General features: G+C 44.5%; 1 protein-coding gene across 2 annotated transcripts in view; it reads right to left on the bottom strand.

Annotated features, from left to right (window-relative positions):
* STX4 (syntaxin 4) overlaps positions 1 to 25660 on the bottom strand; it is a 340354-nt gene that overhangs the window by 86473 nt on the left and 228221 nt on the right. For both annotated transcript variants that reach the window (XR_013598605.1, XM_078652481.1), the window contains exons 9-10: positions 6988 to 7098; positions 3806 to 3934 (exon numbers count right to left, since the gene is read on the bottom strand). Coding sequence is in view for 1 of the 2 variants with exons in the window: in XM_078652481.1 (XP_078508607.1) it covers positions 3851 to 3934; positions 6988 to 7098 (195 nt within the window). In the remaining variant the exon portion in view is untranslated. The remainder of the gene's footprint in view (positions 1 to 3805; positions 3935 to 6987; positions 7099 to 25660) is intronic.

Genomic DNA, 25660 nt, shown 5'->3' with positions numbered 1-25660 from the left:
TGTGTTTATTGGCATTTCAAAGACATACAACAGAGGTCAACTGGAAAGTAATAAATAAAAGCACATACAGAAAGTAAAGTCACTGCTTTTTTAATTGTCATTTTTATCTATTAATCAGTAGTTCTTATTAGTAAACTTTTATGTTTATACCGGTTAATTTACTTTTTAAATGATTCATTAATAATCGAATAAAGGAATTGATCGAGTGAGTGACTGGTGGATTGAGTAGTGTAGTGTGTCAAATGGGAAGACTGAGGAATCTTTTAAAGCTACATGATACGTACCTTTGTTTCCACTTGTGTATCCTGCGCTTATTTGCCCCAAAAGGATTCTAGAAAACACGACTACAGACAACAAATGTCTCAAATTGCAAAATCTTTGAGTGGTAGCTCAAAATAATGCACTGTTGACATGGCCGTTGACGAATATCATGGAACGCCATTGCCATCTAGTGGTTATTGGGAGTAACTAATAAAAAAGCAAATGTTTCAGGAAAATTCACACTGAAACTTCCCAGTGAAGAGGAAGTCTTAAGTAAAGACAGTATAATTTTGCAGCAAATAGGAGGGTGTTTCTCAATGTACAAGCATGCAATGGAGCGATGGAGGGAGCCAATTGTAAAGATTCCAGGACACCATGACAGAAACGCCGCTGAAAGATGAATGGAGGAAGGGGAAGGGAAGAGAAACGTGTAAGGGAGACCTTAACAACAGAATCGATTTACACGAACAGGCAGGGAACTTACACGTTTAAGTTAGCTTGCTATCTAAACATTCAGGAATGTTAAAAATACATTAAGTGCAGTTTGATGTACTTAGTGCATATGATATTAATAAGAAAAACGGTAATATGTTTTTTTCACTGCCGATTCCTCAGATTTCCCGTCCTTTGCCCACACAACCCTACAAATATTTGTCCATATATGTCCGCAGATTTGGACTGCCTCATAGGTAGGGACAGAGCGGAAAGGCACACTGTCATTCACAAGAGAATAATGTCCGCCATTTGTTTGATCAAAGTGATTACCAGAGTCTAGGAACCCCTGTGGATGAAAGTTTTGGCATCCTGGGGACGAAAGGAGGTGCGCACATGCGCAGAAGTGTAGTTCGGCTACCAGTCACTAATTGAGAAAAAAAGTCTGTGACTGTACACTCTCTTCAGTGAGAATGTCAAACTGCCACTGGAAATCATTGTGGACTGTATCATGATGAACTTAACTAAAAACTTCTCATAGTTAAAATAGATTATACCTGTGATCAAAAGACTGGCCTACCAGAATTGTTTGACACTCCAAGACCGATTCGTAGTAATAGGTATAAAATGAGTGTAAATGGAACCTACCTTGAATTCAGAGCTAAAAATCGAGATGAGAAGGGCCTACTGAAAAAGTCAGTGAGCATAATGCTACTATCAACTTTTTAGGTCTGGATCCGCATCCGGAACAGGTTACATGCCAGAATGAACGCAACCTATTGGTAAGCTTCAGTTCTGGTATCAAGTAGTATTTAACGATTAAGTCTTCACATTTTATCTGCTCCACTAGACCATGCTGGCCTTTACGTTTTTTATGGATTTTTCAAACAGCCTCGTGAACGCTATTCTTAAGCCCTTGTAATGAACCAGGTCCAGCTCCAGGAATTTTTATTTGGGTGGGACAAGGGTGCATTTGGGTGGGCCACTGCGGGCAACATTTGTTACTTCTTGTGGAAGACTACAAGCCCAATACTACATCATATCTACTTGCAAACAGTCACCATGATACAACAGATCAATTCTGTATTCATATATAGAGCATGTGGAGAGTTATTTGAAATTAAGAGCAATGTCTAGACCTAAGTGCAAACCCTCAAATTCCAACAGGCCAGGCTTCAATACAAATACTTCCAGGTCAGATTATCCACTTTTCTACCATCCCTCACCTCTGCACCGTATCTCACAGCTGACCTTGGGCCCCTGCCCCATATCAGCCACCATCCAGCTCCACTTTCATTATTCCCGTAAAATACATTAGTAATATCACCTTCAAACTTAAAACATTGAATATAGCAGTAGATATAATTAGCATGCAATTTAAAATATGTTCCACAGTTGCCCTAATTACCTTACTGCTAATTAAATAAAAACAGAAAGGCCGGCTTTAGCGCTAGTGCGAAAGTCTTTTTTGGCACCCCAACAATTACCTCTTTCTCTGCAGATAACATTGCTACCACCCTCCAGCAGATCCCTTCATCTCTCCGTAGCCCTTCTCATCCTATGCATTTCATTTGTTGTATAATGTAACTCATATCAGTGTAGGGTGTTACAGTACTTTACATCATGCACACATTATACAGAGATAATGAATCGTACAAGTATGTAAATAAGTCTATAGGGAATGTCACATAAGCCAATGAGGATTACAAGGTGTAGGAATCACGTCATCCATTCTGGTGGGCAGTATATTTTTAAGAAGGTTTGGGCCGGGGAAGAGCAAACTCAGAATTTAAAGCATACCGCAGTGGTTGGGGGTTGGCTTTACTAATAAAAATGTATATCTACCCAACAATCTTTTTTGAGCAAAATTAAAATAATTAAAGATTGGGGAAGTTCTAACTATATAGCAACACAAAAGAAAGTGAAGTTATAACTATACCATTCCTGTTTATTTGGAGCTCTTTGATGACAGTTCATATGTCACTGTCCTATGTTAGGAGTATAACTTCTGAACTGCAAGTAACACAAGAATCTCTGAAACAAAGGCAGTAACACACTGAGCTATCCAAATAAAATACAGTGTATCTGCATTTCAAAGCTACGAACAGACAAATGATTGCTCTCCAGCGGGATCATTAATCACCAGTTATCTGGTCATTTTTATTGTTGTCTTGCTTCCATGGCCACGATAATGATAAATTCTTTAATGATGCATACACAAAGTATGTGCTTTGCTGGGCCTGTGCAGATTTTAAAAATAAAAACAAATAGTAACACATTCTCTTACCTACTCTGTTACTCAAACTTTGCGTCACAGCCTGATCTGATAAGCAGCTGCAGGGGGTCAGGAAAGGTGAAATAGAATAAACGAATTTCTTTTCTCCAGGCTAAACAGAAAATGAAATATCCACCCAGCAGGACGGCAGGCAAAAGTTACTCGGTATCAAATAAAGAATGTGTCCCCTTCGACATGCCCCTATTGTACCTGCATGATACAGCCCACCTCTCTGAAAGGAGTTGGGTGATTGGTGATAGATGTGATAGAGAGCCGAGGCCCAATCACGCAACTCCCAGAATAGGAAGAAAAACAACGTTCGGAGGAATGTTTTAAATTATGCTGCCCATTTTCTATTGGCCTTCATGTCCTCACTGCGAGGGCCAAGGCTCATGTTTGGGTGACCCTGGCCCACCCGCTAGAACCGGGCCTGCTATGAACACTGCAATTTGGTCATGTAAAGCTATTTTCTTAAATCTACAGGTGCTGTCTTCAGATATAATTTTCTTTGCTGTGGGAAAGTTTTTCAAATCTGCCGTTTTTAAGGTCTGAATAGGAACAGTCGCTGTTCTTTTAAAGTATTTCGTTTTTTATGACTATGAACTGTACATTGTAACTATTTAATTTGTTGTTTTATTGCTTTTAAACCCGAATAAAACTATCTTGACTAACGGCCTGCACACTCCCTTTCTGTGGTCTCTTTAAAGGAACAGCAACTAGGGGACAAATATGCGACAGGAACCCCCATACAGCGCCATAAGTGTCTTCTTAAAGAAGGATGCGAGTTCAGAACTAGACAACCCTAGGGCCTAATCCAGCTGAAGAAACATTGCTTACCGTAAGGGAAGAGGCCGTGGCCCTGTGCGAGCGAGGGCCGGTCCCCTACCCCGTGCCGACGGCTACTCCGATAATGATGATAAGGATCAGCAGCAGGACAGCAACGCAGATGCCAATCATTATTTTTTTCTAAGAGAAGAAGACAGGAGAGACAAGATTAGCGCGTTAAAGGAAAATGATGCAGAAGGGGCACAGAATGAAGACGGCGACAGCGAAGGGGCAGAGGGTGAGTGGACCAAGATGTGGAGGGCGAGAGCATTGCAATGAAAACAAGCAGTGGCAAAGCAATTGGTCTCGCCTATACAAGAGCTATTGGCTTTGGCAATGTGTTTTTGCCATGTTGTGCACCAGTGTGGCTGCTGTTTAGCATTGCTAAACGTTAGTGGCGTGGAGTGGGGGGTGGGTAGGGGAGCAGAGTGTCGTAGACTGGATTTCTTGGAGAAGAGTGCCATAGAACTGAGTAGAGGGCAGCTGAGTACAGTGGTTCAGTGGCAGTGTCGTAGAGTGGAGTTGGGTGGAATAGGTTGGAGTGGATTGAGGTAGTGGGGTGGACTGGATAGGAGCAGATTGGGGTGGATTGCATTGGGGTAGAGTGGGTTGGATTGGGTGGGGTGGGGTGGATTGGAGAGGGTGGATTGAATTGGAGTGGAATTGAGAGGGGTGGATTGGATTAGATTAGAGGTAGGGTGATTTGGAGTGGACTGAATTAGAGTGGAGGGGTAGATTGGACTGGATTGGGGTGGGGTGGGTTGGTATGGATTGGATTGAGTGGGATGCATTGGATTGGGGCAGCATGTGGTGGACTAGATTGGTTTGGGGCAGATTGGAGATGGGCAGATTGTTTTGGAGATGGGCAGATTGTTTTGGAGTTGGGAAGATTGTTTTGGAGTAGGGAAGATTGTTTTGCAGTAGAGCAGATTGGAGTGTGGAAGATTGGGTTGAGGCAGATTGCTTTGGATTGAAGTGGGACAGGTTTTTGTATTAGAGTGGGACAAACTGGGGTGGGAGAGATTGGAAGGATTGATGTGCAGTGGATTAAAGTGGATTTGATTAGGGTGCAATGGATTGGATTAGGGTGTATTGGATTGAGTGGGGCGGACTGGTGTGGGGTGGGATGGGGTGAAGTGGGGTGTATTGGGGTGTACTTACGTGCTAAAGCATCATTTCAGATACTACACATAAGAAATAAACAATGTCGCTTTGCAATAAAATAATCCTCATATTTTGAGAACAGCACCCATGAGCAAAAATAAAAGAAAATATGAGCGCACAGTGAGAAAAGAAGACTTGTCAAAATAAAAAAGTTAACTGTAGAAATAAAATCTTTGCAATTTAGTTTGCCCTGTTGGGCACGTTTTTGCATGTCACATGCCTTCTGTTTGCAGGGCACTAAAAGTTAAACAAACAAAATAGTACCTCAATCACGTCGGGAGAAAGGGAAGGGCGCTAATTAAATTGAATCAAACAGTGCTTGGTCCCTGCTCCACAGAGAGGAACAGATATTATGTTAGGCCTGCCTTGACAAATTAGGAGGCTGTAAAGAAGAGTGCCACACAAGCCAACAAATGGTAAGCAACAGGTGGGAACAAAGCCCTTTTTGCTAACAGTGACTCACAAGCGAGATGCACTCTCGCATGCTTGACCCTGGAAAGTACTGTTTATCTTGTGCTACTTCTCACCGATAAAAAATCAATACATTCACCCATATATCAGTCTGTTTGCAGGTCCATACTACAAAGTGTGTATAAACCCTCAGGCAAGGACAAACACATGAAGGGAAGCACATTCGAAGGTCTGCGTGCACAAGCACAGCAAGGGCACTTGCAAAAACACACAGGGGGGCGTATGCACACACCACCCACAACGCAATTGCACAGACAACGGCAGGCGCACAAATACACAATGAAAGACACACACAAACAAAAACACACAAAGACATGCATACACCACAAAAAGACATGCGCACAAACACAGGCGCGCGCCGGACACTGTCTCACATAAGTTTGCAAGGGCACAAACAAACACTTAGAGGCATGTGCACATAAACACCGTAGGGAATAAGCACACAAAGGCACACATGCATGATCCCACACAGAAGAGTGCACACACACACACACACACACACACACCCACACCCACACCCACACCCACACCCACACCACACCGTAATGCACTCCCTTACATAAAGGAGAGAATACGCATACACTGGAGCGCACAACCTGGAGAGAGTACACGCACTCACAGAAATGGAAACAGAGGAGCGTGCATCCAAACAAGCGTACATGCAAACAGAGGTGTGCACACAATAGTGAGTACACACACAAAGGAGCGTAGACACACAGAGGAACAGGTGCACACTAAAGAGTGGACACAGAAGCATACACAGGAATGCACACAAAGAAACACAGAAGAGTATGCACAAACACAAGCATACAAAGGAGCACACATACACAGAGGAGCGCATAGATACATACACTGTGCAGACACACACAGAACCCGTTGGCCACCAGTCTGGGTAGTTTCTGAGCTGAGAAATCTTCTAATTGATGAAGTCTACATTACAGTTATCTCGGTTTCAAAGGTATTCATAGGCTGTAGTGCAGTTAGGGCTGAAGTGAAAGATGTTCCAGATTTTGGGTGTACAGTAGAGTCAAGTCTGAAGGGCAGAAGAGAGGGGGCAGGTGTCGAGGGAGAGTGCACTGAAAGTAACAAAAGAAATATTTATATTTGGACCAGGGGAAAATAAAATGAAAAATGCAGTATATTTCAGGTCTATATCATCAGCTGTCTGCATACACCGAGGCAAGGACACGTGTGAACACAATTTGGGCCATGCAACTGCCACTCACACAGAGGCAAGCACACAGTGATCGCATGCACACACCGGTGAACACACACACAAACATACATACATACATACAGGTGTGCACAAATATACAAGCACACTTGCACACACATGCAGACACTGCACGCAGACTGACAGTTTGTGTTGGTCTCTGTTCTCAAGGAGTTCTTGAGCGCATACATTTTCTGATGGATGATGTCTACGTTCCAGTTCTGATCTCAAATGTAATTTCTGTTCAAAGGCCTACTGTGGGAGTGCAGCATAGGTCAAATGTATTCCTGTATAAACGGGGGGCGTCCGTTTGGCCAGACAGCTTCTGGGAGGAGGTCCAGCGTACCTTTCTAGATTTGGACTTGTTCACGATGGCCGACTCCAACTCCATTTTAGCCTTCTCCACGTAGTTGGTGGAGGTCGAGATGTTCTTTTCAATCCGGTCAATAGTTTCACCCTTGAAAGAAGAAAATACATATTGAAGTCACCTAAGATTAGTTAAGGGGATAGTGGGTATGAGGTCTACAGTTACGTACATGTTGGGGACAAGGGACACACACCACTCACACGAAGGGTTCTATTATCCAACTTTGGATGCTGTGACATATTAAATCATAATACTACATGTCCCCCCCCCCATGGAGTTAAGAACATTTTATTTAACCATCATTTTATAGCTGTGCACCAAATTCATGAAAGCTTTTGTGGTTCCTTTATAGCTTTCAGCTTATTAAACACTTTTTTAGCTAGCATACACAATGGGTTTCACTCAGCTACCATGTCGAAATCTTACTTATCTTTGTTAAATAGCTTTCTAGCGGATAGTCTTTCTACCTGCATATTTCTCTCCTTTTGAACTTTTGAAAGTTCTCCTCTGCCAGTAGGTAGTGCTAGTTCATATCTCAGCGCCCAAAACGGTACAGGTGTGACTTCACTGGAGTCACATACCACCACCTTGGTGCACTGATGTCAGGTCTTCGTCCAGTTCTTCTGAACTCTTAAAGGCAAAGATGAGAGACGCATCAGATCATACATGGATGTGTAGTGCAACAAACAAGTGGGAACCTTACTAGTATCTGAAAGTAGGGTGATCCTTCAAAACTGGGAGTCTGGCAGAATAGGCGGGTAATTTGCAGGTAGACCGAGTATCCACTAGAAAGATCATTACCGAAAGTAAGCAACTTTTTTCTTCTTATGCATACTTCTACCAGTAGATTTCTCACTTCTGAATAAATACTCTAGCAGCACTTCCTCCCATGAGGAGAATGTGGAGTGATCGTACAAGGAAATCCTGTCAAAAAGAACGAGCACAATTGACATGCCTTCTCTGCTCATCTCCCTGTCCAAGCAATAACATGGATGGCAGCTCAAGTCACTGAGTAACAAAACTCATACACCGGGGCACCCCGAGCCAGTGCTGAAACTAAAATCCTTGCTCTGGTGGCACGAGTATGGGGGGTTTCCCTCGGACGATGTCCTCTTAGAAAGGGCATAGCACACTTTAATGAAGAGGACAATCCAGCGTGAGAAGGACTTCTTTTGGACTGCCTTGTTCTTTTTTTTTTACTGCCTGCATGTCTGATGAGGAAATAGTCATGAGACCTCCTTTTATTCGTCCCGTCAATGTAATAAATGACCACCATCTGAGGATCCAGCCGATGTAGCCGTTCCTTCTCCTTGGCGGAAAATTGGATTGAGGGAAGAAGAAATGAAATGAAATGAAAAATTGCACTTATATAGCGCGTAACTACCCGGAGGCCTCGCAGCGCTTTGACTCGTTACTGTGGTAAGCTATAGGGTGGATCAGCACGTTTTTGCGAATAGATGAGTTTTCAGAGCTTTCCTAAATGACATCCGGTTATTATTCTCTCTAAGGACTAGGGGGAGAGAATTCCAGAGCCTCGCGGCGGTGTGGGAAAAGGAGCGGCCGCCCCATCGGGCTTTGTTAATTTTGGTAGTAGTTGCGAGATGCGGAGGGCTCTTGTCGGAGCGTAGGGCGCAACTAAGGGGAACAAGATGGTAGGGCCTGTTCGGTGGAAGGATTTGTGCAGAATGCACATGACCTTGAACTGTGCTCTGGCAGCCACTGGAAGCCAGTGGAGTTCTTTTAGGGCTTTCTTGAAGAGAAAAGTAATGGAAGAGGCTCACCACCTTAGATAGGAAAGTTCGCTGATGCATCATGCTGAAGTGATGGGCACAAGAAAAACAGTTCTTGATGTCAACAAACGTAACCGACAACTATGTAGGGATTTAAATGAAGCCCCTATTAAAAAAAAATTAAGCCCCAATTCGGATATTGTTGACGCATAACAGAGGCTGCAGAGGGAAACTTGTAAGTAAGCCCCTTCAAAAATCTGAGGACAATCTGGATGTGACCAAAGAAGGCTGGTCAAGAAGAGATATCAATGCAGAGAGGGCAACAACATAGCTTTTGACAGTGCAAATCACACTCTTTTCCTGGATTAACAAGAGGGAAAATGCAACATTAGATATCTGTGCCCTTAGAGGGTCTACATCTGCACACCGCCTTAAAGGGTCCAACTCTTCGAGTATACTGGTTTTGTGATGAGGCAATAAGCGGACAATATGACTTCAACCACCTCTGCTGGAAAGTTAAAGGAACTCGGGTGTTCCTATTCAATCTCCAGGTATGAATGTGGAGGCTTGGTAGCAGGGGCAGATGAGACAGGGAGAGTTGCAGGATGTCTGTGTACTACACTGTTCTTGGCTATTCTGGGGTGATCCGAATTATTTGGGCCCGATCCTGATCAGCTTCCTTAATGTCTAAAGAATTAAGAAAATGCTAAATGAAGAAGAAATTTTAACATCAACCGACACCCATCCCTCCTCAAGGTTTCCTGCAGAAGGAACTGGACGAATTCTTGCGTGTGGCAAAGAGGTCCAGCCTGGGGGCAGGGCCAACATGGCCAAGATTTCATGAACCACTTCCAGGTGGAGGAGATTTTCGTGGTCAGCAAAGTGATGCCACCTCAGGGTAGATGATTAGCGAACACCCAGATCCGCTGCACCTGAGCCCCAGCCGAGGCCTAGAGGTCCAGGGCTTCTTGAAAAAAATCAGTGACCACACCCCCTGCTTGTCAATGTGCCACATTGCGTCATTTGTCGAGATCTGGACAGATTAGGGGCAAAGTGAGGGCAGGAAGGCTTTCAGGATCAGACAAATGGCCCAAAGCTCCCCAGAATGATGTGAAACATCAGCTCACCAAGAGATCAGGGAACCTACTTCCCAGTTCTTTCAAATGCACACTACACCTCAAAGGTGGATGAACCCTCAACTACGGTGGCCACTACTGGGGGAGGGCGAACTGAGATCCCTTGCATCAGGCTCTGCTCTACTGACCATCCATGGGAACAAGCCTGTCGCAGTTTTCCGGGAGATTTTGAAGATGTCCAACAGATAGCCTAGAACTGCAGATAGAGGCACATACGAAAGTCCTCATGTGCCAGCGTGCGTACATGACCAGTAGAATGCAGGAAGCCAGCATACTTAGGCAAAGAACCATTAGGACTGGAGCACAAGGTCCCTCCTAAAACATCAGAATCAAATCACAAACATCCGGGATCCTCTGAGAATGTGGGAAGGGTCGCAAAGATACTGTATTTCGTACTGCCCCTATGAACAGGAGGCACAAAGATGGCTCCCCATCGAAAAGAGAATAACCTTCAAACTGCTCACACATGCCTACAAAGCTCTCCATAACACCGGACCCCAATACCTCGACGAAAGAATCTCCTTCGACGCCCCCAAGAGAAACCTCTGCTCCGCCGACCTAGCCAAGGTCCCCAGCATCCACAGAACCAGAACGGGAGGCAGATCCTTCTCCTATATCGCGACCAGGACCTGGAATGAACTCCCCGTAAGCATTAGACGAAGCCCTACACTGCAAATATTCAGAAAGGACTTCAAGACCTGGCTCTTCGGAGGACCTTGGAGCTGTCCGAACCCCCTCCCCGGAATGTGCCTCGAGACCCTCACGGGTGAGTAGTGCGCTCTATAAATCTCTAATTAATTGATTGAATCCCCTCAACTGAACCTCATCTCCTGGAATACAGCGGGTTAGCATAAAAAATCAGTCCAGACTGGGGTGAATTTGTACATTAATATGATATTTGCCACTTTCAAGAGATCTGGTCTTTGCAACCAATACATCGTGCAGGATATGTAAACATCTGTAAGGTAGCAGTATCCTCAGGGGTAGGCCCTCTGGAAACCTAATGATTTGGGATAAAACTACCATGCCAGGTTTGAATAGCCAATTTCATGGTGAATTTCTATGCCGTAGTCCAGCTATTTCCTCTGACGTCACCTACTACATATATAATGTACACAGCAGATCCATTGGCAATAAGATGGAATTTATTGTCATAGATTGTCTGAGTGAACATCTTGCTACACTCCCAGCCAAAGCAAGAAAAATATTGGGGGTTGATTTCAACTGTCAATTTGAGCCTCTGGTTTTAGTCAGCCAGGCACTTATGGCAGAAGAGGATGCTGCCTGGGTAATTCTGGCGCTTGAGCTCTTCCCTATCAAGAAATGGACCCCTTAGTAGTTCAAATCAATGCTTTCACATTGAGAGTGCCTGTAATTGCAGGTCTGGTCACATAAATGCACAAGTTACTTACCTTCGGTAATGAAATATCTGGAAGAAACAGTAGTTTGTGTTAGATTTCTTACCTTAGAATATCCCCAGGCGTCAGACTGGATCCGGAAAGTTTTGCATAGCAGTACCCCTGCGGTCGGTAGGCGTCGTCTGCGGCTCTGCGTCCGTCGTGGTCGTGGTCGCCGGGATGACGTCTTTGGAGTACTTAGACGCCGCCCTCGAGCGGATGTCAGTTCTTGTACATAGCTTTCCGCGCCAGGAACGCAGAGCCATGCCAGAGACAGACACTGGTGCCATAAAACTAGGGCCCTCAAAGGGAAATACCTCAATCCTAGATATCGGTCCACAAACGGGGGGATGGGTGGGGCGGTGAGGAATCTAACACTAACTACTGTTTCTTACAGATATATTGTTACCGAAGGTAAGTAACTTGTGCATCTGAAAGAAACAGGTTAGTGTTAGATTCCTTACCTTAGAATAGATACCTCAGCAATATCAACCCCGGTCGTGGGTCTGCGGACCAAGATCACACCAGAAAGTCCTGGAGAACGGAACGGCCTAAAAAGCCATCTCTCCGGACTTGGCTGTCCAGGCAGTAGAGTCTAGCAAACGTGTGCAGCGAGGCCCACATAGCTGCCTGACAGATGTCCTACAAGGGGACTCCCCGACCCAGGGCAGTAGTAGCCACCGTGGCCCAAGTGGAATGGGCCCTCAGCCCAACAGGAGGCTCCTTTCTGACCAAGGAGTAACAGAACTTGATGCACAACAAGACCCACGGAGATATGGTTAGTTTGTGCACCGCCCGCCCCTTCTTTGCGCCCACGTAACCAACAAAGAGCTGGTTGTCCACCCGGAACAGGCGTGTACGATCTAGGTAGAAGGAGAGTGCACGTTTTGGGTCCAGGCGGTGGAGCCTCTCTTCCTCCTTCGAAGGATACGGAGGCGGATCGAAGGTGGGCAAGGTGATGGACTGCCCGATGTGAAAGGCCGTAACCACTTTGGGCAGGAAAGAAGGACGAGTTTTTAAAACAACCTTGTCCAGATGGACAGAAAGGAAAGGAGGCTTAGAAGAAAGAGCCTGGAGCTCACTCACTCTCCTGGCAGAGGTGATGGCAACCAGGAATGCACTCTTAAGAGTTAGAAGACGAAGAGGGCAATTGTGAAGTGGCTCGAAAGGATAGCACATCAGATATGTAAGAACAAGTCCCACTGAGGCATCACGAAAAGAACAGGAGGGAACATGTGCGTGATGCCTTTCAAGAATCTATTTACAATAGAGGACTTGAAAAGAGAAGATTGATCAGGAAGCCTCAAGAAGACTGAAATGGCAGAGGTAGCCCTTAAGAGTGCCCAAAGCAGAGCCCTGCTGGGCAAGAGAAATAAGGAAGAGGAGAACCTCTGAAAGGGGGACAGAGAGAGGATCCACAGCCTTTGCTGTGCACCATGCCACAAATTTGTTCCACCTGCAGGCGTATACTGATTTTGTGGAGGGACGCCTGGCTGCCAGAATCACATCACATACTTCAGGAGGCAAGTCAAATGGCCACAACTGCCACCGCTCAATTCCCATGGATGGAGGTGGAGGCTGGACAGGTTCGAGAGGAGGACCGTCCCCTGCTGCTGCGACAGAATGTCCTCCTGAAGAGGGAAACGAATCGGAGGACTGAGTGACATGCTGAGTAGCTCGGGATACCAGTATCTTCGTGCCCAGTCCGGAGTCACAAGGATGACTTGGGCCCGGTCTCGCCTGATCTTCTTCAGCACTCTGGGCAGAAGTGGTATAGACGAAAAACGTCTCCGAGCGAGTGCCGCCTTGGAAATTCCAATGCGCAGAACTGATGACATTGCGCGTTCTCTTCGGTGGCGCATAGATGTAACCAAGGCTCTCCCCACTGCCAAAAGAGGCCTTGCGCCACGCCCGAGTTCAGACGCCATTCACGATCCATCATGCACCGGCGGCTGAGTTCGTCCGCCCTGGCGTTCAGGGAACCTGCCAGGTGTTGAACCACCAGGGTGATGCCCTGGTGTTTTAGCCATGTCCAAAGGCGCAGAGCCTCCTGACAAAGGGTACACAACCCCACCCCGCCCTGTTTGTTGACGTACCACATGACGGTGGTGTCGTCCGTGAACACCTGCACTACACTTCCCCGGACAGAGGGAAGGAATGCTTTCAGTGCAAGCCGGATCGCCCGCAGCTCCAGAAGGTTGATGTGGAGCCGTGACTCCGCCGGAGACCAGAGGCCTCTGATCTCCCGCTCTCCCATGTGGCCCGCCAACCGAGGAGGGACGCATCTGTCACTACTACGTGCTCCGGTTGGGAAAGGGAGAGAGATCTGCCGCTGACCCAATCGCAGTTCGTGAGCCACCACTGCAACTGTTTCGCAGTGCCCTCCGAGATCCGAACGTAGTCGGACAGGTTGCCCTGATGCTGTGCCCACTGAAACTTCAGGTCCCACTGCAGAGCCCGCATCCGCCACCGGTCGTGATGCACCAGAAAGAAGCAGGAGGCCATCAGCCGCAGCGTCAACCTGACCTAGACTCGGGATAAAGGCTGAAAGACCGGAATCAGAGCCTGTATATCCCGAACCCGCGCTGAATCCAGAACCGCTCCAATGAAGAGGAGCTTCTGAGAGGGACACAGGTGTGACTTCGGCACGTTGATGGAGATCCCCAGCAAGTGCAGGAGGTCGGCCGTAGTCTGGAGGTGGAAGACTACTGTTTGGGGCGAGCCTGCCTTCAACAACTAACCGTCGAGATAGGGGAAGACAAACTCCTAATCTGCGCAGATGAGCCGCGACCACCGCCATCACTTTCGTGAATACCCATGGGGCGCTGGTAAGGCCGAAGGGGAGCACGGGAATATATGATGTTATGCCGCATTCTTTCATCCCGCATACCATCACTCCGCATTTTTTACTACAAAAGTACCATTACTCCGCAAACCATAGTTCCTCAAACTTTTACAACGCATATGACTTTATCACGCATGCCATTACAACGCAAATGCATGTGTGGTGAAGTCATATACTTTGCAAAAGATATATATATATATATATATATATATATATATATATATATTGCCAAGGTTTGCTTCAAAGACGAGTCCGCACTCCCAGGCAAGGTAGGCAACAACCTTTATTTGTAAACAAGCAGCTTCTCATCCCGTTTGTGTCCTGTCAGCCTGACGCGTTTCGGAGAATTCTTTCCCCTTCCTCTGAGGCTGGCGTGAGTAACTACAGTTTCCATGTAACTGCCATGCCCCCTGCGTGCTAATTATATTCACAATTGGCCTCCGGTGTGCCATTTCGCTCCGTGAGCCTTTTCTCGCTGGAACAGCATTCTCAATGCACGCTGGGACTTGCAGTAATTTGCATGTGTTTTAAAGCCCTCTGGTGGGTTGAGATACTCACGACATTTTCAGGACTAGTTAGAGCAGCCCTCCATTGAGCCTCCGAATAAGACTCTGCTTGCTTGTTCAACACCCCCTGCCACGCAGATCACGGAAGGGATTTTCTTCCATGCAGACCCCTCCTGTTCTTTGGGGCGGTGCGTAAACTCCACGGCCTGGAGCCGCCGTGATTTGGTATTGCCAAGGTTTGCTTCAAAGACGAGTCCGCACTCCCAGGCAAGGTAGGCAACAACCTTTATTTGTGAACAAGCAGCTTCTCATCCCGTTTCTTGTGTCCTGTCAGCCTGACGCGTTTCGGAGAATTCTTTCCCCTTCCTCTGAGGCTGGCGTGAGTAACTACAGTTTCCATGTAACTGCCATGCCCCCTGCAGCTAATTCTCGCTGGAACAGCATTCTCAATGCACGCTGGGACTTGCAGTAATTTGCATGTGTTTTAAAGCCCTCTGGTGGGTTGAGATACTCACGACATTTTCAGGACTAGTTAGAGCAGCCCTCCACTGTAGTTACTCACGCCAGCCTCAGAGGAAGGGTAAAGAATTCTCCGAAACGCGTCAGGCTGACAGGACACAAGAAACGGGATGAGAAGCTGCTTGTTTACAAATAAAGGTTGTTGCCTACCTTGCCTGGGAGTGCGGACTCGTCTTTGAAGCAAACCTTGGCAATACCAAATCACGGCGGCTCCAGGCCGTGGAGTTTACGCACCGCCCCAAAGAACAGGAGGGGTCTGCATGGAAGAAAATCCCTTCCGTGATCTGCGTGGCAGGGGGTGTTGAACAAGCAAGCAGAGTCTTATTCGGAGGCTCAATGGAGGGCTGCTCTAACTAGTCCTGAAAATGTCGTGAGTATCTTAACCCACCAGAGGGCTTTAAAACACATGCAAATTACTGCAAGTCCCAGCGTGCATTGAGAATGCTGTTCCAGCGAGAAAAGGCTCACGGAGCGAAATGGCACACCAAAGGCCAATTGTGAATATAATTAGCACGCAGGGGGCATGGCTGTTACATGGAAACTGTAGTTACTCACGCCAGCCTCAGAGGAAGGGGAAAGAATTCTCCGAAACGCGTCAGGCTGACAGGACACAAGAAACGGGATGAGAAGCTGCTTGTTTACAAATAAAGGTTGTTGCCTACCTTGCCTGGGAGTGCGGACTCGTCTTTGAAGCAAACCTTGGCAATACCAAATCACGGCGGCTCCAGGCCGTGGAGTTTACGCACCGCCCCAAAGAACAGGAGGGGTCTGCATGGAAGAAAATCCCTTCCGTGATCTGCGTGGCAGGGGGTGTTGAACAAGCAAGCAGAGTCTTATTCGGAGGCTCAATGGAGGGCTGCTCTAACTAGTCCTGAAAATGTCGTGAGTATCTTAACCCACCAGAGGGCTTTAAAACACATGCAAATTACTGCAAGTCCCAGCGTGCATTGAGAATGCTGTTCCAGCGAGAAAAGGCTCACGGAGCGAAATGGCACACCAAAGGCCAATTGTGAATATAATTAGCACGCAGGGGGCATGGCAGTTACATGGAAACTGTAGTTACTCACGCCAGCCTCAGAGGAAGGGGAAAGAATTCTCCGAAACGCGTCAGGCTGACAGGACACAAGAAACGGGATGAGAAGCTGCTTGTTTACAAATAAAGGTTGTTGCCTACCTTGCCTGGGAGTGCGGACTCGTCTTTGAAGCAAACCTTGGCAATACCAAATCACGGCGGCTCCAGGCCGTGGAGTTTACGCACCGCCCCAAAGAACAGGAGGGGTCTGCATGGAAGAAAATCCCTTCCGTGATCTGCGTGGCAGGGGGTGTTGAACAAGCAAGCAGAGTCTTATTCGGAGGCTCAATGGAGGGCTGCTCTAACTAGTCCTGAAAATGTCGCGAGTATCTTAACCCACCAGAGGGCTTTAAAACACATGCAAATTACTGCAAGTCCCAGCGTGCATTGAGAATGCTGTTCCAGCGAGAAAAGGCTCACGGAGCGAAATGGCACACCGAAGGCCAATTGTGAATATAATTAGCACGCAGGGGGCATGGCAGTTACATGGAAACTGTAGTTACTCACGCCAGCCTCAGAGGAAGGGGAAAGAATTCTCCGAAACGCGTCAGGCTGACAGGACACAAGAAACGGGATGAGAAGCTGCTTGTTTACAAATAAAGGTTGTTGCCTACCTTGCCTGGGAGTGCGGACTCGTCTTTGAAGCAAACCTTGGCAATATATATATATATATATATATATATATATTCACTGAAAAAACCATAGGTTATAGACCATATATAGTTAGGAATTAGCATTTACAAAACCTTATTTTACTCACACAAAACCATTGAAATTCCATATATAGTTAGTTGCACTAACTATATATCGCGCATCCGCAATCCACTGCTGATGATGTCACATATTACATCATTCATGACATGGTCAGTGACATCACTGATGACATCACTGATGACATCTCAAATGACATCACTGATGACAACATCCAGTGACTGTATGTTTCTGTAAAGTTAAAATATGTTTTACATATTGAAGAATGAGTAGATGTATAACTGTCTGAATGAAGGTTTTAGTAAGTGCGTGGTTGACTGTATGAGTGAGTGATTAAATGCGTCCTACTGAATGCATAGGTTAGTGACTAAACTGTGTGAAAGTTTGCATCAGTATGTCTGTTGTTGTGCAAACTGCTGCATGTGTTGATCAGTAGCTATATGAGTGGCTATATGGGTTATTGATTGGTTGGCCAAGTATTTGTATGGGAGACTGAGTGTGTGTGTGTGGCTGGTTGGGAGATGTGTGACTCTGTGCAGATCAATGTGTACTTGTATCAGTGATTGTATAAGAGAGTAAGTATGTGTTAGTATATGTTTGAAAATGTAAGGTGCTCTATGTTTAACTGTATAGATTAGAAAATGGAGGTGTGATTGATTCTTTGCATGACTGACTAGGTGTGTGAGTAACTCCATGGATGAGCAACAGAGTGTAAATGTCTGTATAGGTGTATGAGTGCATATGATAGTGTTGTAAAGATGAGTGATTGTATGTATGAATGATTGTATGGATGAATGAGTGAAGGTGTGTGTAGACGTAGGAATCAGTGAGTGCGTATGTAGTAACTAGTATTGGTGTGTCAATGGTTTCAAAAATTATACTCTGTATTTAACACTGGTTGTAACAGAGGTTATATTAAAATGTGAGGAGATGCATTGTATTGTCACATGAATGATATCATCAGTGATGTGGTCATTGATGTCAAATGAGATGTCATCAGTGATGTCATTTGAGATGTCATCAGTGATGTCATCAGTGATGTCACTGACCATGTCATGAATGATGTAATATGTGACATCATCAGCAGTGGATTGCGGATGCGCGATATATAGTTAGTGCAACTAACTATATATGGAATTTCAATGGTTTTGTGTGAGTAAAATAAGGTTTTGTAAATGCTAATTCCTAACTATATATGGTCTATAACCTATGGTTTTTTCAGTGAATTTTCAAGGTTTTGTAAATGCTAATTCCTAACTATATATGGTCTATAACCTATGGTTTTTTCAGTGAATTTCATTGGTTTTTTAACAGCTAATATCTGTAGCTGTAAAATGTATTCTTCTTTAAATCCAAAAATATATTTTATATGTTTATGAATAATTTTTTTTTTAAATATTTTTTTTTCTTCGTTCCCGCTTCGCGAATCGGGAAGCTTCCCGTTAGCTGACCTTGATGCCGCGAAATAGACCGCGAGCCGGTAAACGTTTCTTTACCGCAAGTGCCGCGTTAGAAAACAACATCGTGACGCCTCCCGTCCGCATGACGTTTCACGTTGTCGCGTGATACGTCATATGACGTGCTACGTTAGCGAACTGGTACGCGAAGCGAGTCGCAAAGCGCAGGTTTCTGGAAGCAAACCGGGAGGCCCTGCAAAGCGCTTAACGTAAACACAGCAGGTCATGTGACTTGGTAATAACACTTTTCATTGGTTCATTTCACTTTTGGTTTCCTAATGATGTAAGACTAGGTCATATAATCTAAAATGAACACTTTTCATTGGTTGAGAACTCTTGTTTTTCCCAAATGATGAAAATCCCTCCTTCTTTCCTCACTCTGACTTTCATCATTGTGAGAGAAAGACCCTTTGTGATCACTGAGCAATGGCTTCTTTAGTAGCTTCAGCTGGTGCTTCCCCACCACCTCCACCACATCCAAGGAAGAGTGGACCACCTGCTCAAGTTATAATTCAGCAAGAAGAGGAAGAAGAGGAAGACGAGGAAGAGCAGGAAGAGAGGCAGTTTTTGCCTGAGGAGCCCAGGACGTCTCACCGGAAAGAAAACTTCATTTGGCAATTTTTAAAAATTCCCAAAGGTCAGAAAAAAGTAAATGCAAGATACGTAACTTGCCTTATATGTCAAGATAGACTGTCCAGAGGAACCGAGAAAAAATACAGTTTCGGAAACTACACAATGCATCGCCATATGACTAGGTGGCATCCTAACAACTACAGTGCTGCACAGTTTCGGAACGACCTAGATAATCTCCCTATTATGGCCAGAAGATCTGTTGTACCGGAAGTAACGGGACCAGAGGGCAGGGAGATGGTGCCAAATATACAAATGAGATTTGGTGAAGTAAAACACATCTGCGTATTTTGCGATGGATTCATTTGCTACGGAGAAAGAAGCATCACTCTGATCAACAGAGCTATTGACTATCATATGCAAGTTTGTACGAAACGCCCAAAATAATAAATACTTTTTTTTTGTTTTGTTGCTCCTGTTGAGCCCTTTACAATGAATCGTTTTCATTGCCCCCTCCAAGAAAAACCCCAAAAAATATAAAACTGTTCAGAAAAATTCAAAAAAAGTAAAAAAATGTTCCGAAAAATAATAAAAAAAATATAAAACAACAAAAACAATAAAAAAAAAAAGTTCTTTTCAGAACTACCTCCCCGTTATTAAAAAATTGGTACAATATTTGGAACTGTGCCAACCTCTATTTCTCTTAGTTCGCTTCCCAGTTCGCTCGCCGGTACGCGAACCGGAAGCGAACCAAAAACAGTAAGTATAAGGGAAGGAAACAGACACTTATGTTAAAAGAAAGACAGCTATAGGGGAGTAAACTAGAGATACTATTACCCGTAATCCACTGCTGATGATGTCACATATTACATCATTCATGACATGCTCAGTGACATCATCAGCAGAGGATTGCGGGTTTTTTGGCAACGTGCCTTATCCACGGTTTAATAACGCTGCCTTTTGCTTTATATAAGTTTTCAAATTGTATGAAATATATACCAATAGGTCGTTATGAACCTTTAGGTAGTGCTTTTCTTCATGAGGTCTGGTCGCTTCCATACACATACAGATGTTTCAAAGATGATCAAGAAGTTTATCTGAATGGAAAGGAATGCACTGAGACGCCAGATCATTCACTAATGTGTAGGCACATACAGTTACACGGTTCATGCAACAAACACCGACCAAATATGGCTTGCGTGTTGCAAGGCACGCCAGTTCCTGCTATCATCCCCACGTTCAAATTGTTGGAAAATGGTAGTTATTTGATGCTCAATAATGAAGATTGTTCTGGGTTAATTAAAAGTATTCCTTTTATCGTAACAGTAAGTGAACGGGTTATTTGCTGCAGAAATGTTCTATTTCCTCCCACACATGAACATAGGGAGTTTTCAATCTGGCCACAAATACCAACCTTGGGAGCAGATTTCAACGGCATGGCAAGAATAAGAGCTCTTTTGTCTCAGAGAGAGGTGGCCTTGAGTTCGGCCCGTGAAACTTTCGTGCTTCACATAGCGAACACCCGTACAGAGGTGCAGACCCTTTTCAATTCAGATTTGCCTTTCAATTTCAGCAAGATGGTTCGGACTATCTTTAACGCATCCTCCACAAAGGCCCTGGCGCACTTTTTTAAAGTTGTTACCAGTGGTCTCGTGACTTCATTTGAGAAAATCTTTGGAGTCATCCCTGCTTTCTTTCATTCTATTTTCTCCACTCTGCTTCGTGGATTGCCATTTTTACTTGCATTACCAGCGGACGCTCTTGTGCTTTTTTACATTTTTAAATATGGATGTCCCTCCTATGCAACCTCCCGCCCTGCAGCTGCTGACACTGTTCCGCAATCGCATGCTAGAATATTATGGCACAATGCCGTTGGCGATATTAAGCACGGCATATGGATTATCTTTTCGATTCTCCTACTTCACCTGTGTCCAGCCTGTATTTCACTGCCTGACCTGTGATTTCGATTGGGCCATTGATTTGTGTCTCTGCGGACCGGTTTCTCCTGACGTCGACTTTAATCAGCTCATGACTCCCATCATTACTCACGAGTTGGTTTGTCCTGGCGAAAGGATTATGGCTGTGGCATTGATGCATGGACTAATTGGTCCCTGGAATTTACTGGCGGCAACACAGTCTTTCTTGGAACAGAGCTTTCTTGAAAACCCACGAGCTGTCCTCTGATGGTGATAGAGGATCCGGTGCTGGGAGAGCACGTATGTTCTTTTCGGCTTTTAAATTGGATGGCTGAACTGTTTTCGGATGAAGACGGTGACTTCCTATTGGAGGCTGTTGCAGCTTATTTTGCATACACAGTTATGTCATAGACCTTTTTCATGTTTGATATGCTGAGTACTAGCATTTCATTGACAATTCATTGACTTATTTGTCAAGTTTTTATTATTTACCTTGCCTATTGGCTTAAGACTCGATAAAGTACTTGGCTGTTTTATTTTTCTTTAGCATTAAATTTTCCTAGTTTTTAATGCTTTACCTTGCGGACCGTCCACATATAAACTTGCAATCTGCTCTCATGAGATGGCACTTCTATTATCTTATTCAGTTCCTTTCCGGATCATGGGGAGGTGTCATCTAGGTCCTGGATATCTTTACACCGTGTTAAGTTAGCATGGACTCATTACCGGTTTAAACGCCATTTTTCCTTTTTTGCAACTTCTGCACACGACACTTAGTTGTTGCTTTAGCTTTCAACCTAGTAGTTCATCGTGGTTTACATGAGAATAATATGTTATTGCTCTACTATCTGCTTTGCTTGTTAAACTATATCTGTACAGCGAGTGCTAAAGTTTCAAGAACAACACGATACAGAATTGTTATGAGGTCTGATCTCCACGACTTCATACTCATAACATAAGTGCAACTTCTGCCAATTCTGGGCATGAGGCGGGTTTTATATTGCTTTGACGAACACACATACACAACACTTGATGCGGTTCACATGAAGAGAGAGCTGGTGTATGCTGATGTGATTCCTTCAAATCTAAGACACTAAAGTATGGGCACGCCCTAAACCAACACAAAGAGACCTTCTTAGCAAATAATATAATATGTGTATTAGGGAGGGTGAGATATAAGCAGCCGCGGGCCGTGGAGGGAGTTACGGTGAGGCAGGGAGGCGGGGAGGGGGAGAAGCAGGGTGGAGCCCTCTCCACCCTGCCCCTCCCCCTCCCCGCCTCCCTGCCCCACCGTAACTCCCTCCACGGCCCGCGGCTGCTTATAAGTGTTGCTAACTCTTATTCATTTACAGCATGTTAACATACTATCACCATTCGCTTTTTATGTACTAGTAACTATGCTGGTAATTTTGCTACTGATAATATGTGTACTTGTATTCTCCACCCTGCTTCTCCCCCTCCCCTCCTCCCTGCCTCACCGTAACTCCCTCCACGGCCCGCGGCTGCTTATAAGTGTTGCTAACTCTTATTCATTTACAGCATGTTAACATACTATCACCATTCGCTTTTTATGTACTAGAAACTATGCTGGTAATTTTGCTACTGATAATATGTGTACTTGTATTATCTAAGATACTACGCCTGAGAAGACGGCATTAGTAAATAAACATTTCAAATACACATGTGTTCTTCTTAACTCCATGTTCTGGTTTCTAAGAAATATATAACGACCGACTGTTCATGAGTTCCACGTATCCTGAGGTACTATAAGTTCATATTCTGGATTGTCTAAACATTGAGAGTTTGTTATATCCAATGTGACACTGTACCTAGCTTGCTAAGGGGTTTTTGATTACTAACGTGAGTTTTGGGACACCCTAATTCGCCGAGGTTCCAATCCTCTGTCCACAGTTCTGTGTGAGAACAGAAACCCTGCGACAGGGGCACCCCCGACCCTTGCTGGAGCTTCATCACACTTGCGATACAACTCCAGCAATGCGCCACCTTTACGGCACAGATACATCACGCATCTGTGCTGTTTTTGCCCCATGATGCGCCGCATTGTAAATGCAGCACACCATAGGTGACGGAACAGCGGCACAGAATGACTAACACATCCCTGGTGATGCGCCAGTCATCATAAATCTATCCCTATGCTTCTTATCTTGTTAGAGATGAACCGCCATATGTATCATCAAAGTTTTTTGCATTTCCTAAATAGCGAACTTTAAGGAATAAATAGCGATTCTTTACCATTCCTAGTTTGCGATTAGCTATTTGCTAATTACAAATTACCCATTCATTTCCTTCATTTCCATAGGGCGGTTGGACTCACTTTTAGCTTGAACGGCTGAATGGATTTCCACGAAACTTGGCAAAATTGTAGGGACTGGTAGCCCGATGTGCCTTTGCTATGTCTCAAGATATATGCTCCAGTGGTTTTTACGAAAATTAACTTTGAAAAATATATATTGGGCTACATTGGCCTATATATATGTTGGAGCCCAAATGTAGCCCAATGTAGCCCAATGAAGCCCAATGTAGCCCAATGTAGCCCAAAGATGGCCGCCAGAGACAAAAAAAACAAATGTAGCCCAAATATCAGCCAGATGTAGCCCAACTATAGCCCAGTGACAGAATGACCAATCAGCTTCGCAAACCTCCGTTACGCGAAGCGGAGCGCTGTTACAGATATATATCTTTTTTTGAACGTTAATTTCTCAAAATCCACTGGAGCACATATATTGAGACCTAGCAAAGGCACATCGGGCTACCAGTCCCTAATATTTTGCCAAGTTTCGTGCAAATCCATTCAGCCGTTCGATTATTATTATTATTATTTTTTTTTGCCCCGCGGGGCCCTTTTAAAACCTCCACATCAAACCTAGGGGGTCAGCGAGGATCTACTATGCCCCCTTATAGTTATTTCCCCCTTTGTTTTGGCCTCCTCTTGTCTCTCGATCCTACCGAGAGACAAGATGGCGGCCGCTACGGAATTTTTGGAATGTTGACAGACGCCAGAGAACCAATCAGCTTCGCCTCACAAAGCTCCGTTGCGCGAAAAGTACGCGTCCTGGGACGCTGCCTGGTCCGCTGTTACAGATCTATATCTTTTTTTAAACGTTAATTTCTCAAAATCCACTGGAGCACATATATTGAGACCTACAAAAGGCACATCGGGCTACCAGTCCCTACAATTTTGCCAAGTTTCGTGCAAATCCATTCAGCCGTTCGGGCTAAAAGTGAGGCCAACCGCCCTATGGAAAACTCAATGTTAAAAACACGTTTTGGGACCCCCCTTTTTTCTCGGCCCCCCCTTGACGAACCCCCCCCAAATTTTCAAGGGCTGCTCAGAAACAAAATGTGCCATTTTCCTGAAAATTTCAGCCAATTCCGTCCACAAACGCCAAAGTTATTAGACATAGAATTTTCAAAAATCCCATAGAGAAAAAATCCTAACTATATATACCTACTGGCGACCGCCAGTAGGTAATATATATATATATATATATATATATATATATATATATATATATATATATATATATATATATATATATATAAAACCTACTGGCGATAGCCAGTAGGTATATATAGTTAGGATTGTTTTCCATAGGGAAATCGCAACATTCTATTGGGAATAACTTTGGCGCCGGTTGAGGATTCGTCCTGAAATCTTCCTTAACTTTGCCTTGCGGTGCTCCGGTCCTTCCCTGAAAGTTTGGGGGGGATTCGTCGAGCGGGGCCGAGATAAAAGGGGGGTCCCAAAACGTGTTTTCCCCATGTTAATTTCCATAGGGCGGTTGGACTCACTTTTAGCCCGAACGGCTGAATGGTTTTCCACCAAACTTGGCAAAATTGTAGGGACTGGTAGCCCGATGTGCCTTTGCTATGTCTCAAGATATGTGCTCCAGTGGTTTTTACGAAAATTAACTTTGAAAAAATATATATTGGGCTACATTGGGCTATATATATGTTAGAGCCCAAATGTAGCCCAAAGATGGCCACCAGAGACAAAAAAAACAAATGTAGCCCAAATATCAGCCAGATGTAGCCCAACTATAGCCCAATGACAGAATGCCCCAGAGTGTTCTAAAGAACAACTAGAGCGCTAACAGTCTTACTAATGACAAAAGTATGGCACGCCTGAAGTCATCTTGATTGGAATAAAGTGTTAACACTTAAAACATTTAATTTGCAAAGGAACAAAATGAGGGGGTTCATTTTGCCATAGAAATTATGATTAGTGCTGAAGAAAGAAAAATTAGGGCACATTTTGAGTGACTTCTCAAATCCTCGTATATTTCATTAAAAAAATTCTGATATGCAGTCTCCCAAGATGGCCACCAGAGACAAAAGAGCCTGTGCTTAAAAACTCTGTTAGCAAAGCAGGCATTGGAGATTTAAAAAACTTTTTAATATATAAAAACGTTATCCGCTAATAGAATTAGCATTTAAAAAACCTTGTGAATTCAATGAAAAAACCATAGGTTTCAGGCCTTATATAGTTAGGAATTAGCATTTAAAAAACCTTGTGAATTCACTGAAAAAACCATAGGTTTCAGGCCTTATATAGTTAGGAATTAGCATTTAAAAAACCTTTGAAATTCACTGAAAAAACCATAGGTTTCAGGCCTTATATAGTTAGGAATTAGCCTTTAAAAAAACCTTGCAAATTCACTGAAAAAACCATAGGTTTCAGGCCTTATATAGTTAGGAATTAGCATTTAAAAAACCTTTGAAATTCACTGAAAAAACCATAGGTTTCAGGCCTTATGTAGTTAGGAATTAGC

This window comes from Lissotriton helveticus, chromosome 7 (assembly GCF_964261635.1).
Source record: "Lissotriton helveticus chromosome 7, aLisHel1.1, whole genome shotgun sequence".
In the NCBI taxonomy this organism is placed as follows: domain Eukaryota; kingdom Metazoa; phylum Chordata; class Amphibia; order Caudata; family Salamandridae; genus Lissotriton; species Lissotriton helveticus.
Note: the sequence above shows the minus strand (reverse complement) of the source record. Positions and strands in the feature narration are given on the sequence as shown.